Genomic DNA, 16,467 nt, shown 5'->3' on the forward strand with positions numbered 1-16,467 from the left:
CAAGGAGACAAGGTGAAAAGTTCAACTGAGAGGAAAATTGTTGACTTCATCCCAAAGACACCCAGACAACCACCAGAGTGACCAACAAGGAGTAATGCGCAGTCGCAAAGAGGCGTGGAGCTAATTTTAATATGAAGCGGGGACAGGCATGGTTAGGAAATGAATATGTATTAGGTGCATTGTGTAACCCTAGTTTGTAGAGAATAAAAAGAGAGGGGCAGGTCTCCAGGGTGTGCATGTTTTTGGAGGAGCTATGTCCCACGCACCTCAGGGCTGAATAAATGCATACCTACTCTTATAACTTAATCTGTGGGTTTAAGAGTTTTCTTTCCGCACATCATTTTGGCGAGCCAGGTAGGAGGATCTCTGTCTGGCTGTGGGACTGGCTGAGGAGTGGATTCCCTGGTGTGCCCCAGGACCATACCTGGAGCGACCTCGAACCTCAGTTCACTCACCACGAGAACAGACAATGACCTGCTGGCATTGTGGATAAAGGTATGTATTAAATATCAAGAAAAGGGCTGCTGGTAAGTTGTGCAGAGACGTCTGATGCACAGCACAGTCGTGGTGGGCTTGCAAGCAGCTGGCCAGGAGAGAGCCAGAAACAGAGGGAGAGGGATCGATCCCTGGCCAATAGTGCGGCTAAAGGAAGGGTCTCACTGAGCTGATAGAGCAGCCCTCTAGCAACTCTGGGGTTGAGTTGAGTGAACCCTTGTTTTGGTGCTATTTTATGTGAATGCTAAGTCCGGACACGTTGAGTCATTGAGTGTGTTCAGTGAGTGAATCAGTGAGTGAGACGCACCAGAGGTGCGGAGCGAGTGTGGAGCTCTATCCGCGGTTCCAACATTGGGCGACTGAGGCGGCCAGAGAAAGGTGAATCAGAGTGTGAACAAGGAGTGTTGTGCTTGAATCCAGAGTGGTTAGCATTTGTTTTAACCGTGGATAGACAAATTGAAGGAGTCTTTCCTCCGCAGTGTTTTGGACTTGACCTCTGGGAACTGATTGATCCAGTGAATCATTGGTTAGAAAGAGGGAATGAACAGGTCTATATAAGAGGGATATACGAAACCTCTGTGGGGAGGTTGGTGGCCTTGGATTGGGAACAACCCACAGTACAGACCCTGAGTATTCCAGGGGAGGTGAATGGGATAGCTTGTCTTTGGAAGATTTAGAGCTGTCAGAGGACCAAGGGATTGGCATCTGGCGTGGATTTTATTGCAGTGTAGAGATTGTGGAAGATGTTGGTATTGTTGCTCTAATAACCAGCAGGGTGTATACCCCACGTGTGAATTGAAGTTATCCTAACCAAGCCGATGTTGAACCTAAAATTTTGAGGTTAGTGTGTGGAAAGCCACATTGGGTGCCTGCAAATTGGGATTGTGTGTGGGAAGAATACTGGGAAGAGACAGTGAAACTGTGTGAGGAAAAGTTTGGGTGGAAATGGGACAGAACAAGGAGGAGATAATGGGAACTGGACAAGACTTTGTTGGATGAGGCATGGAGAATATAAACAAAGAATGAGGAATTTTGTAGCTGTTGTAAGTGAGGGAGAGGAAGATGCAGACAGGGGCCACCTAGACAAGGCCTGTCCCGGCTGGGCAGAGACCAGTGTGCGATGTGTAAGAAATATGGTCACTAGAAAAATCAATGCCCAGAAAAAAGATGGGGTGGCCTTCAGGAAAAGGGAGACTGGGAAAAGGGAAAAGTGATTGCATATGTGAAAGAAAACTGAGGAAGACCGGTAGATCTCACACCAGAAGATCCACTGGTTATAAAATTGAAACTGGGGGAAAAAGGGAAAGAGGTGGAATTTCTGGTTGACATGAGGGCAGCATATTCAGTCTTGAATAAGACTTTGGCACTTGTGGGGAAAGATTATGTTACAGTAATAGGAGCAACTGGCCAACCTGAAAAAGCATATTTTTGCAAACCATTAAAGTATAAGCTTGGAAAACAATGGGATATTCAAAAATTCCTATATCTGCCCAGCTCCCCGAGACACTTTTTGGGGGGAGACTTGTTAGAACAATTACAAGTAACCATTAAATTTAAAAATGGAGAGGTTATTCTGGAGGTAAATGATGAACAGTACATAGAGGCATTAAGTTTAATATTAACAGCCATTCAAGCGGAGGGAGAAATTAGCGAAGAAATAATAAATCAAGTATTTCCTCGAGTGTGGGCCTCCAATGTACCAGGGAGAACGAAAAAAAAATGCACTTCCAATATTAATCAAGCTTAAGGAAGGAAAACAACCAGTTAGAATTAAACAGTACCCACTGAAAAATGAACATAGGGAAGGAATTAGTTCCATAGTTGAAACCTTTTTGCAATTAGGGTTGTTAAAAGAGTGCCCATCTGAGTTCAACACTCCCATTTTGCCAGTCCGACAACTTGATGGGTCATATCGGATAGTACAAGATCTAAGAGAACTGAGGATCTCTATCCCGTGGTCAAAAATCCATACACTCTGCTAACATGCCTGACACCCGAGCTAACTTGGTTTACTGTTTTAGACCTGAAAGATGCCTTCTTTTTCCTCCCTATCCATGAGGACAGCCAGAAAATTTTCGCATTTAAATGGGAAAACCTCAAAAGTGGGTACAAATCCCAGCTCACATGGACGGTATTGCCTCAAGGATTTAAAAACTCTCCTACTCTATTAGGGGAACAACTTGCCAAAGATCTGAAATCCTGGGAAGCTCCCCCAGAAGAAGGAAAGCTACTGCAGTACATGGACAATATCCTCATATCCACCTGGATGAAAGAGGCATGTGTAGCCTGGATGGTAAGCCTCCTAAACTTTCTGGGACTTCAGAGATACAGGGTATCAAAGAAAAAGGCCCAGGTAGTGAAACAAAAGGTAATCTATCTGGGTTATGAAATTAGTGTGTGTCATGGTTTTAAAGCACTAGCTAAAAAAATCACTAGAAAAATTGACTTATTTCTTATTGTGAGATACAGATTAGGAGAAGGGCAAAACAGGCTTAAAACTTAAACGGCATAAAGAAGGTTTAACAAAACTACAAGAATAAGAAACCAGAATAAAAACCTCCAGAAACCCTTTTCCCCCACCACCCAACCATTCCCTTGTCCAACTGCCAACAGAGACAAAACCTGGTGGTTAAAGTAGTCCCAACTATATAGTAGATTTTCATCAGTCTTTGTAGAGAAAAAGTTCTCTTTTCTCATTCTATGGAGAGCTTTTCAAAAGAAAACCATTTTCTCATGGTGTTCTCTTTTTCTGATGCCAGCCACCTGGAAAACTCTGCCATCAGGCCCTCCTCCCATTTAACATCACGCTGAGGTGTGTTTATGGGCCATGAATTCAAGGGGTGTCATTTTAAGGATGAGTTATTCAAAAGGCAAAAGTTCTCTTCATCTGTCTCTGTGATCATCTCTGGAAACAGTTTTCTCCTTTTTCTCTTAAGGGCCACAAGTCTTCAGCAACTCTCACTTCTGTTCCAGCATCTCATAGGATCACTACTTCACTATTTGCTCAGCTCCATCAATGAATTACCTTTGCTTAGATCCACACTTTGAAATACTTCATCCCCCAAAATACTCCATTCCTCCCAATATACTCTGTCATGAATTAAAGGAGTTTTTTCAGAACATTATTGTCCATCTTCATAGTTTTAACAAAAGAATATTTCAGCTTATTAGTGCATCTTCTTATTCTCTCCTCATCTGAGGCTTAATTCTTTTCTTCACTGGCTTTGATAGTTTATGTTGTCTCTTTACATGTTGATCACTCTCTTTCTTCTCCTCCCTCTGGAAAAAGGATTAATCTGCAAGTCTCATCTGGGTAGTGAAAGGGTTAAAATCTGGCTCAATCCTCAGCAGGTATTCATGGTGCTGGGTTTCAGCTCAGCGGAACTCAGAGCCCCCTCCCTCCCTCCCCCCCCCGGGACGTTACAGCAAAGTCTGGCCCAGGCCTGGGGCCGGGGGGAAGCCCCGCAGGCTCCATCTGTCCCCCGGGAACTGCGGCAGGCCCAGCACAGCCCCCCCTGACCGGGCTGCATGGCCAGGGCATGGAATGGAAGCCAATTACAGTTCTGTTACCTTTCAAAACCAGAAACCAATGAGAAAGAGAATTTCCCAGGCTTAGGTTTTAAAGGGTGGTGTCCACAGGTTGATCTCACTTTTCAATGGTCAAAACTACTGTCAATTCTCAGAAATGGCCAGTTGTTGGCTAGGAGAAAAACTCCCATCAGCCTCCAGCAGTTTTAACTTCCTTAGGTGTTTCCTACTTTTTTCTTAAATGCCAATCTATCACAGTGCAAAACAATGGACTCTAGGGCAAGATCGCAAAGAAGCAATATGCCAAACCCCAAAACCTCCAAGAGTAAAGGAACTGCGAACATTCTTAGGAATGACAAGGTGGTGTAGGCTGTGGATACACAGCTACGAGCTGCTTGTGAAACCTCTGTAGGTGCTCATTACAAACGGAAACAGAGACCTCCAGTGGACAAAAGAGTCCACACAAGCGTTTCACCAGCTGAAGAATGCTCTAATGTCGGCCCTGGCTCTCGGACTCCTGAATGTAAGTAAACTGTTCTTCCTGTTTTCCCATGAGAAGCAGGGAATTGCCTTGGGAATACTGGCCCAGGACTTGGGTCAGTACCGGACAGCAGTTGCTTACTTCTCCAAGCAACTATACGCAACAGCCAAGGGATGGCCAGGATGCCTCAGAGATATCGCAGCAGGTGGTGCTGAATATTCAAGAAGCACGTAAATTCACCTTGGGCCAGAAAATGACTGTATTGGTGTCTCATATAGTGTCTACAGTCCTGGAAGTAAAGGGTGGGCACTAACTTTCCCCACAAAGGTTCCTGAAATACCAAGCCATCATGGTAGAACAAGATGATGTAGAGATAGTTGTAACTAACATTATCAACCCAGCTTCTTTTCTTAGTGAGAATCAAGGGGAGCCGGTACACCACAACTGCCTGGAGACAATTGAAGCCTCCTACTCCAGCCACCCAGATCTGAAAGACACCCCTTTGGATGATGCAGAAACCTGGTTCACTGATGGGAGCAGCTACGTCGTCAGTGGAAAGCGACATGCCAGCTGTGCAGTTACCACCTGCAAAGAGATAATAGAATCTGGACCCTTGCCAACGGATACCTCTGCACAAAAGGCAGAGATCATCACTCTAACCCGAGCCCTGGAGATTGCGAAGGGAAAGAAAATAAACATTTGTACAGGCTCAAGATATGCATTTGGGGTTGTACATGCACATGGAGCCATCTGGAAAGAAAGAGGACTGTTAAACTCACAAGGGAAAAACATCAAACACGCGCAGGAAATATTGTGGCTACTGGAAGCAGTCCTGCTACCTGAGCAGGTAGCAATTATGCACATTAAGGCACACCAGAAGGTGAGCTCAGAACTAGAGGAAAAACATGGGCTGGCAGACAGAGAGGCAAAAGAAGCAGCAAAAGGTGAGATAACAACTGAGGGAGCTTTAATTCCCAATGGACAGGTCTCCCTTGAAGGTAAGCCAGTATATACCAGAAAAGATAGAAAACTAATTCAGGATCAAGGAGGAAAGTATAACCAAGGGAGATGAGCTATTACTGCAGAAGGGACAATAGTCATCCCTTCTCATGTTATGGTCACTAGTAATGGAAGAGCACCAGAAAACACACTGGGGAATAGATGCCCTGTATAACCATCTAATTGAAAAGATTACTGCCAGAAATTTATACTCTACTGTCATTCAAGTAACCCGGCAGTGTGACATTTGCCTCCAGACCAAACCCAAGAATACCCTCAAACCAAAATTTGGTCAAATTGGAAAAGGCCATGGGCCTGGACAACAGTGGCAAATTGACTTCTCAGAACTCCCAAGAAAAGGGGGGTATCTATATCTGCTGGTTTTAACAGATACCTTTTCAGAGTGGCCAGAGGCTTTTTGCATGAGAACTGCCAAAGCCTTGGAGGTAACCAAGGTATTGTTACAAGAGGTAATACCATGCTTCGGAGTTCCAGCCACAATATCTTCAGATAGGAGGCCACATTTTATCTCAAAAATAATACAAAAAAATCAGTCGTCACCTGGGCATAGACTGGGAGGTCCATACCCTGTATCGTCCCCAGCCAAATGGCCAAGTAACGAAAAAGAATAATTTAATTAAGCAGCAAATCGTGAGGCTAGGACAAGAAGCTAATTTACCCTGGCCTCAGTCTCTCCCAGTGGCATTGATACGGATCTGAACCAAGCCTAGAAACAAAGAAAAACTAAGTCCCTTTTAAATGCTTTATGGGAGACTCTATGGAGTGCAAAAGGGAATGTCTACCCACGTGAGAGAAGAGATGCTGACTGCCTATACGATAGCCTTAGGTAAGCAGCTCAGAGCAATTGAGAAACATGTGACTGGAACTCAGAGCAGAAGCCTGGATAGACCAGTGCATGACATACAGCCTGAAGATTATGTGTATGTTAAGTCTCTTACAGAAAAAACTTTGGAGCCACAGTGGGAAGGACCATTCCAGGTGCTTCTCACCACCTTCACTGCAGTTAAGGTCAAGGAAAAAAGTGCCCGGATTCACCATTCTCGAGTGAAGAAGGCTCCAGAAGCCCCTTGGAAAGTAATGCTGGGTGACAATGAACAGAAATTAAAACTTACTCAAGCAAAATAAGTATGTTACTGTTGGGAATATTCTGTAATTTAGCTTGCAGAAATCTAGTCAATATAATTGTTTTGTTTGTAGCTATAAGTGTAATCCAAGAATTGGAAAGCTCCTCTAGCCAGAAATGTGTTGAATGGCCTTGATCCCGAGTTTTCATTCAGTACACTGAATCCATGGGAAAATATTCTGATATAAAAGATTTAAACCTATCAACTGTAGTTATGCATGAAAACCAAGTATATGAAAAGCAAGAAGGCAAAGACAAAAGCTGTGGTGGTCCTGTCAAGGGACTGTAAGAGAAGTAATCAGAGTAAGATGCCGGATGATTAATGGGACTAACTATGAAAAAACAATTCAAATTACTGTTTCAACTTCTCCTACAGACAAGCACCAAGAAATTTGTAATCATCTAAGTAAATTAGATTGTTGGTATAATTTTACGTTAGTACAAACAGGGGATGTGGTTTGCCTTTCAAGTCATGGTGCTACTAGGCTCTCATTCAAATTTAAAATAAAAGCCATGCCTATTGCAACAACTAAATTGGCTGTAACCTATGTTGGTACCCAAGCCCTGACCACACCACCTAAAACTGAACCTAAAATTTATGAAATTGGCCCCTATGTAATAAGGAATACAGGAGCAACAAGTGTTTATCTGTGAGATTAACACGATTGATGCACAAGATACATGTCTGGACACCGAGCAAAACATTTGCCACTTCGAAATTCTTCCAGATACTAGTCAAAAGACTGTGCTTGAATATATTGACCTAGGCTGTGTATGTTTAAGAACTGTGTGTGTTTCTGTAGAATGTTGATATATTTTATATATTAGTAAAGGCCTGTCTGCACAAACCAGTCTTTGAAATAAGTCGTGATATTAAAGGCTAAAGTCCTTGAAACCTTCCTGCAGAAGAGAGAGTAAAGCAAAACAATATCCTTGTGTGTAGGAGAAAAAATGTAAACCTGTGTGTGTTAGCCAATAGTAACTTGCTTAGCCTGCGGACCCTGTAGAACCCTATAAAAGGTGTGCTAAAGATAGAAATAAACGGTGATCACGTTTACTTCTGTGAAGACTGGTGAATAAGCTGGCGATCTCTCAATAGTAGAAATAGATTATAACAATGTAAAATTGTAGGGTGTGATTTTTCATATTTGGCACCAGTTACATCCCACCAGTTGATAAGATCTAATTACACAATTTATCATAAATTATCTCCTACACCCATTGGAATGAACCATACATTAGTAAGACAGCTAATGAACCACCAAGACTTAGCAAAAATCCTTAAAGAGATTCAAGAAAATGGGAAAAAGACTCTTGTTACTGTCTATCATGATATAAAAAGATAAGCAAAGTATTATAAACTGTAAACCAAGAAACAAATCATCACTGGTGGGATGCACTCTGGTTAGTCGCTGACTGCAACTGGAATTTTGAACACGCTTTGCCACCCTATCATTGTCATACTACACATTAGTAGGTGTAAGTCTAGTGCTATCTATTGCAATGCTTGTTTGGAATTGGAGGATGTTAAAACGGATGTCAGTACTGACATCCTGTCATGGGGTAGAGTTAAAATATATATATATTAATTTTGATAATTTTAGAGTAGGTGTTTACAAGTTGAAGGGGTGGAATGTCATGGGGTAGCTTCACCTTTAAGACAGAGTAAAAAGAGGGGAAATTGAAGCTACTGGTGGCTGATGGGAGTTTTTCCTCCAGACCAATTATCAGTCATTTCCAAGAATTGACAGCCGTTCTGACCATTAAAAAGTGAATTCAACTTGTAAACACCTCCTTAAGAAGTACATTCCGAGCTGTCTCATTCTCTTTGATTTCCGACTGCTGACCAGGTAACAAGCTCTGTCTTGGCCTTCCCCCCCCCTCCCCTTTCAAGCCGATAAGGCCGCAGGGAGTGGGGGGAGGAGCAGAGCTGGTCAGCCGAGCTTGGTTTTCAGTTTCTGCTGCTGGACTGAAACCTGACACCATGAACTCTTGCAGCTTTTCTAAGGCTTTAATTCTTTTACTACTTGAATAGACATACAGATTACTCTTTTTTTTTTCTCAGAAAGACAAAGAAAAGGAGACAATCAACATGCAAAAGACATCATAGAACTACTAAAAACAGTGAGGAAAAGAGTTAAGTTTAAATAAGAAAGAGGGAATAAGAAGATGCTTTACAGCTGAAATATCTTTCTGTTACAGCTATGGAGATGGACAATAGTAATTAAAATACTCCTTTAATTCATGACTAGAGTATGGGAGGAATAGAGTATTCAAAGTGTGGACTTTAGAGAGAAGAGAGAGTAGTTGTGATACTGTGAGTTGCTGGAACTTACGAGTGAAGTGAAGATTTTAAAGCCTTAAAGGGGCCAAGGAGATGGCTGTTTTCCAGGAAGGCTCACAGAAACAAATGAAGAAGATTTCTACCTTTGAATAACTTATCCTTAAAAATAGCATCCCTGGACTCATTTGACCCATGCACACCTCGGAGTAGTGTACAATGGGAGGAGTGGACTTTAGAAACTCCATAGATTGGCAGAAAGAGACTTCTGTTTCTCTACAGGGACTGATGAAAAGACTCTAGAAATTGAGACTGGTTTTGACCACCAAGATTCTAAAATTTTTTTGTCTCTATGTTGTTATGTGTACAAAGAAATAATCAAGTAGTGAGAAGTAAAAGGGTTTTCTGAAAGTTTATTCTGGTATTCTTATTCTAATAGTTTGTTAATAAACTGTCTTTATTCCTTTTAAGTTTTAAGCCTGTTTTACTCTTATTTTAATCCATATCTCACAGCAAAAAATAAGTAATCTTTGTTACTAGTTTAAAACCACGACATATCCCTAGCAGCAACATATAGTAATGTGTAGTAAAACATTTTAATAGAGTAAAAGCATGATATTTTAGTAAAAGCCTGTCTGCACAAGCCAACCTTTGATATAAGTGACAATATTAAAGGTAGTGTCCTTGAAACTGTCCTGAAGCAGCGAGAGTAAAGAAAAACAATAGCTTTGTGTACTGGGGAAAGAATGTAAAAAATATGTATTAACCAATAGTAACTTGCTAAGCCTACAGACCCTGTTGGACCCTATAAAAGTGTGCTAAAGACAGAAATAAATGATGTTCGCTATACTTCTGTGAAGACTCAGTGAATAGTCTGAGCAGTTTTTCAATAGTAATGCAATGATGGATATATACCAAAGAGAGCAGGCTGTATAAGTAGACTAGAAAAGAGAAAGGCATCAGTACTGCTAAGTAAAAGAATTTACTGATTTTCTAGAAAAGGGGACATTGAAACAGAGAAATTAAGAATTAAGAATCAAGCATCAAGAAATGCTTTGACTAAAAGACGGGGGTGCTGACAAAACTGTATGAAATACTGCTCCCACAAGAGCAGGAAAAGAGCAAGACTACAAGATAAGATAAAGAGCTAGAATGTGCAAACAGGATGCAAGGACAAAGGCACCACAGGATAAGGGGATTCTTTGGACCCCTAAACTGGGAAAAATGGCTTCAAAGTCTGAAAGATGGTCAAAGGACTAAAAGGAGCATGCACAAGGAGACAGTGAAAAGTTCAACTGAGAGGAAGATCGCTTACTTCATCCCTGTCCTGGTTTAGGGCAAATTTGGGAGAGAACCTCCAAATGAGGGTCCCCCAGAAAGCAAATTCAAGCAGCCCCTCCTCTAACTGGTTTTGGAAAAAAGATTTCCTTGGAGAAAAGTGGAAAAAAATTGTTTATTTAACAAAAATTGAATAATATTAAACAATAAAAGCTCTCGCTGTTCAATGAGATGGCAAATCCAGAAAAGGTCCTTTTCATGAGGTGTAGCTTGGCTCGCTCAGGTTCTTATCAGTGGGTCTGGTGCTGGCAAGTGCCAAGGCTCAGGCCCTGGTGGGCCACAGGTGTGAGCTCCCGGGGTTTGTCTGGGTTTTCAGGCCAGAGTAGGTTTGAACAGATCCAAGAGAAAAGGAAAAAAAACAGTCCAGGGAACTTCTCTGCTTCAGCTAGCTAAAAAGTAACTAAAAGCAAAAGAGAGCTCTGTCCCACTGTCTGTCTGTGCTGCAGACAACACAGTCCGGAGGAGCAGGATGCGGGGGAGTGAGGTCTCTTTCTCAACACAAACTGCCCGCTTCTTCTTCCCCGCCCTTCACTCTCAGAGCCAGTCTTTAAGGTGCAGAACTTAATATGTAACATAAACAAGGTGATTGAGGATACAAGCATCATAAAGTCACCCCAGGACAATCCCAAAGACCCCCATACAACCACCAGAGTGACCAACAAGGAGCAGTGTGCAGTCGCAAAGAGGTGTGGAGCTACTTTTAATATGAAGTGGGGACAGGCAGGGTTAGGAAATGAATATGTATTAGGTGTATTGTGTAACCCTGGTTTGTAGAGAATAAAAAGAGGGGGCAAGTCTCCAAGGTGTGCATGTTTTTGGAAGAACTATCTCCCATGCACCTCAGTGATGAATAAATACATACCTACTCTTATAACTACTCTGTGGGTTATAGAGTTTTCTTTCTGCATATCACTTCATAAGTGTAATTTTGTACATCTTAATTTTATGTATATCCTTTCAATTCCACAATTCCAATAATTCTTATCTTAAAAAAACCCCAACAACCATCAACCCTCCCAATCAAAACCAAACAGTAACAGTTTCATAAAGGCATGAGTACATAAGAAAAATTTATAAGGATACTTTTTTACCCACTAAAAAACAATCCTCAAATTCAGTGACACCTCACCTGCATCAGCTCTGGACCGCTGACCTGGTGATTTTCCAAATGGGGTCTTCATTCATCTGTGTTTAAGTGAGCAGCAAAGCTGCTAGACTAGGGTGAAAATCCAGTTCTTCCCAACTCCCCAAATATCTTCTTATTCTTGTAATACAACAGCTACTTATTAATGTACCATCCAATCATCAATTTGTTCTTCCTCAAATATAGGAGAAGCACTTTCAGTTATATCACTCTGAAAAACAAATCAGAAAATATAGTCTGATTTGAGACTTGGTTAAAATAAACAATGAACTGAAACAAAATATTTTTTCTTTCATGTTCAATTACAAGTGTCTTCATATTCTGTTATTCTGGATGCATTCAGTAAACAGAGGATAGTTAGGCAAGAAGACAGCCAAATATTAAGGCTCATACTTTTCCTCATATTCTCAATGCAAGTTCTGCATCAGATCAATCATCCACAGATACTCATTGAAAAGACAATAAAAAACCCCAATACCCCACCAGTTAGTATAGGAAAGAATTCCTAGTACTTTAAAAACCCTGCCTGAAAGCATAACCAACTGTACTACATTCACCCAACATAAAGCAAAATCCAACTACTTCCATTTGTTTGAAAATAAAACAAAATGCTTCACACTCACATATCAGAATTCCTTCTCTACAGATACATTAAAAAAGGTACGTAAAAATCTTAACACGTAAAAGGTAAAACCCCCCACAGATCCTATTGCAATATGTAAACTACAAATTTGTGAAGTCGTTAGTTTATAGAAGATTTGCAAAAGTCATTGTTGATTCACTACACCTAAATTCAGATTCCTGAAACATTTAGTAATCACATTTCTCTAGATTAGGGAGATTTGGGAGGGCAATGCTTTAAAGTATTTTCCAAGATTTAAATTAGACACCTGTTATCACCTAAAATTTTGAAGCATTACAGATCAATTATTTCAGACTAATGTTTCTGGACAGCAAACATTTCTCCTAATTAATCCATTTATTTCAATGTTGCACACAGCTAAAACAACAGGTTAGCTCATCCTTTTAGCCTGGTTTCCTTAAGAAATGTGATTGCTGTAATCATATCCTCTACAATTTGTCAATCATCAGTGGCCTTCTCCCTTTCCCTTTTTTCCTTCCCAACAGCAGCTTTGGAACCTGCTGTTAATTTTGACAAAAGGGTAAAAACCAGAGGAATGCCTCTAAACCAGCAGTAGAAAAAGGTGTACCTTATGTTTGTGCCTTACTGAACAACTGAATATACAAGCATATGCTTTGAGGTATAGTACAAGTACTCTGCTCAAACTTTCATTTCCATCTACTAACACTGCCACTTTTTCCATGAATCACATTTGCTAACTACTAAGATCAATGCAGAGCAATATTCCTAGAAATAAAATGTAGTAGAGAGACAAACAAAATTAAACACTAGTTTCTGGTATTTCTAGTTTAAACAACTATTTGGCAATTTGTAGGTTTTTGAAAGATCTGTGCTATATTTGGAAGAACTAACTTTTAAGACATTCAGTCTGAAAGTGTGGGAGCTCTCAGGACCTCTGACCAAAGAATCAATGTGATTTTGCAGAAAGCCATTTATTGTTTACATTATACAGTTATTTATCCATTCTAAAACTACTGTTCATGTGAACATGCATCTTTTCATTGGTGCCCCTATCTTGTCCACATGCTCTGCACGCACTCCTCAGAGCACAGGATTGGTTACAGTCCAGGTGTTCAACCACCCTCTGTTTTCTGGCTCTTGTGGTCTTGTTTTCTTGCTTTTCAGCCTCTTCTTTCTTATTTTTAGAACAGCATATGTCTCAGCAACCTTGAGAAATTCCAGAGGGTCTGATAAGAAACTCTACAGACAGTTTGACTGGTGCACACTATGGCCCAAGCTATTCAGATGCATTGCTACAGAAAGCAATAAGAATTTGTGAAAATAAATTTAAATTTCCATTTAGAGAAACTTAACTTTTCCATATTTCACCTCTTTCTGAAATCTAGCCATTATATACACAGTAATGGTGTACAGTACCAGAAGAACAATAGTCAAGGTTTAAAACTCATTTGAAGAAACAATAGGAAGCAATTAGCTTGCAAATTATTTGTTCAGAAATGTACAGAAACAAGAAGTACTGGTATACAAACCGTGCATGGATGTGTGTATACATATTTAAAACATATATATTTTATATTTCTATATAAAATAAAATTGCTAATTAAATTTACTCTAAAATGATATATTGATGTAACCGTAGATTATTTAACCGAAGATTGAAATAATCTGAAATGTGTACAAACCATCCCTTGTTGGGTGTCTATACAAGTGGCTGTTGTAGACAATGGAACTATAAATGCTGTACCATTACTGTTAAAAGGAAAAAAAAAAGTGCTATTTAAAGTTCACCTGATTTTCTTTCCCTTTTTAATATCAGAATATCAAGAAAAACAATGCACTATATACAGATATTTTCAGTAAAAGCTAGTATAATAAAATACATTCTAATACCACCACTACAGCTAATACACCTTAAAAGGTGAAGCAAAACAGATCAGATTATATTTGGATAAATACAGGTTTTAATCTTGAGTACTTGCATATACTCAATGAATTCTAGGATCAGATTACAATATTTTATAATGAACCTGGAACTGAGTGAAAATATTTTTAATATTTTTGTGAACTTTTCTCTTTCAACTTTGTTTCAACAACATCAAACAGAAGAGAAAGCATGTTGCAGTTTATTTTTAATAACAATTTCAGCATAAGCAAATGGATAAATTAGATGAGAATTTTACCATACTATAAAGCGGAAAAAAGTTTTCTAAGAAGGTCTAGAGAAATGAACTCCCTATTATAGCATAAAACTATGAGTCAATATAATTTAGGAGTTCTAAAAAATTTTAAAAAGACATTGGAAGAAGAGTTATTAAGAGCAATATTCAGTTGAGCAATAATCCAAATATTTCCTACTCCTTAGGTAACACTCCAAATGTTTGGAACTATGTAGGTAGCTTTACAAAGGATTTTAATCTTTCAGAAGCCTTCTGAGCCAATTGCTTGAACAAGTTTTGTCTAAACCACCTTTCAGCACATCTTTAGCTTAACAACACTGAATTTAGGCATAGTATTTCAGGTGAAACATGAGGTTCGTGAAATTGAAGCATTAATGCAGTTTAATGAGAGCAGAAACACTGCATTTAAAGTTCATTAAAAAGAAAAAGGACAGAGACAGAAAACCTGAAAGTACCATTTCTGATGTTTCCTGCCATACTTGTTCTTCCCCTTGAATTAGCAAGATTAGAAAGGTTAGTGAGACAAGCAGTATTGTTTGTTCTCTCTTTCCTCTGGATTGTTCTCATGATGTACATTGTTAAAGCACTATGTCTCTCTCAATTCAATTTAGCATTTAAGGGGTCTTATTTTTGCAATAGATAATTTGAAAAAATCACGGAGTGCATACTTAACTCAGCATTAAAGGCAGAATTAAGAACTTCATTAGAGTTTATATTATAAAATAATATTTTAATGAACTTGCTTGGTATTTTAAGTTCTAGGGGTTCGATGATCATACTCCTAACTTCCGAAGAATATAATCTCATAACACTAATTTTCAGAACTCCCATACTAAATTTGAAAATTATAATGAAAATATCAATAGAGAGAGCATGAAAGCATAGGATTTTCACCCTCCCCAAGTCACAAAGCATCTATTCCCATTTAAAAAAATTTATTGTATTTCAAGGACAAAAGCACATATTTCCTCTGAAAGCTTCTATAATAGTTTTTAGCTTTGTCTGTACCACCCTTATGCTTACACAGATGGTTGCTGTGAGAAATGCAAGGCACGTAAGTTAAACATTCTTGTCTGCATTACAGCACCCATCTGTCAATAGACTTGAACAAAAAAAAAAAAGGCAAGTGGGATTTTTCCACCTTCTGTGGAAAAAACACCCACAGTGTGTGGCACAGTGTTGAGGGTTAGGTGTCCTTTTTTTTTTGTTTTGTCGTTCTGGCCTGCCCATGGAGTTTTTACCCATTAGCTGCGGAGACAACCTAACTGTGGGTATTTAGTCTGAGATTGACAAAGGACAAAGAGTGGCCGGCCCCAGGGGGGGAAGGGGGCAGGAAAGGAGGGTGGGGACAGTTTTTGGCTGGCTTTCTTCGGCTTCGGGAAAAGACATTCGTTTGCTGGGTCGCGGAGCTGCTGCGGTGGGGAGAAGGGAATTTTCGCCATCACCCAGACGGAGCTGCTGCTTCTTCTCCTTCTTCCCTCTTCGTTGGTGGCCTCGCACCCCCTGTCCTGCCGGGACGTGTGGCAGTGCCAGGCACTGCCGCGGAGCTGCTGATCCACCTCATCCACCAGCCCAGGATCTCAGCTCATCCCTGCTGTTCCAGCTGAGTGTTCCTCAGAGCCCCGCAGGAGCACCGGGACTGCCCGCCCGAGGGGGTTTGTGAAACAAGCCTCTCCTTCATCCTGTCTCAGCCGAGAAGGCTGTCCCGGGGCCCCTGGTTCTGTTTTCTTGTTAATGCTGTAGTTATTGTTGTTTGTTTGCCTGGTTATACTAGTAAAGAACTGTTATTCCTATCCCCAGATCTCTGCCTGAAAGCCCCTTGATTTTGTAATAAATTATGTGTAAATAAAAATTCGTAAGAAATATAAATAAGATGTATATGTTGAAATAATAAAAACCAAAGATGTGTATGTGGAAAAAGAAAGAAAACCTTTCCCCAAGCCTAGCTGGGATTTCTCCTCTGAAAGAAAAAGGATTGTAGCCAACACCCAGATAACAAACATTAACTCGGAAAATAGGCAGGATGGGAGCCATCAAGGATAACAAAAGGACTAGCTCGGAGAAGGAACCCAACTCCAGACCTGACCAACGTCTCTGCAGACCTCGATTGTGAAACAATCAAAGTCGACAAAGATGGGCCTCAGAAAAGTATCCGCCGCTAGTCCTGGATCGCCCACCTGCCAGACCAGTGTTGGAGATACAATCACTGGGAACAAAGGGGGAGACTCCGCCGAGATTCTCATCGGCACCAACCCCGGATCACATCACTTCATCCT

General features: G+C 40.4%; 1 protein-coding gene across 4 annotated transcripts in view; it reads right to left on the reverse strand.

The window, feature by feature from the left end:
* The window catches only part of LOC131591650 (spindlin-Z-like), a 203,544-nt gene that overhangs the window by 58,942 nt on the left and 128,135 nt on the right, over positions 1-16,467 (reverse strand). For 2 of the 4 annotated variants that reach the window (XM_058862588.1, XM_058862587.1), the window contains 2 exons: positions 13,697-13,763; positions 11,396-11,621 (listed from right to left, as the gene is read on the reverse strand). In XM_058862588.1, the coding sequence (XP_058718571.1) occupies positions 11,396-11,447 (52 nt within the window). In that variant the 5' untranslated portion in view covers positions 11,448-11,621; positions 13,697-13,763. The remainder of the gene's footprint in view (positions 1-11,395; positions 11,622-13,696; positions 13,764-16,467) is intronic. The other 2 variants (XM_058862590.1, XM_058862586.1) reach the window with 1 other exon arrangement.

Source organism: Poecile atricapillus, chromosome W (genome assembly GCF_030490865.1).
Source record: "Poecile atricapillus isolate bPoeAtr1 chromosome W, bPoeAtr1.hap1, whole genome shotgun sequence".
NCBI lineage: Eukaryota > Metazoa > Chordata > Aves > Passeriformes > Paridae > Poecile > Poecile atricapillus.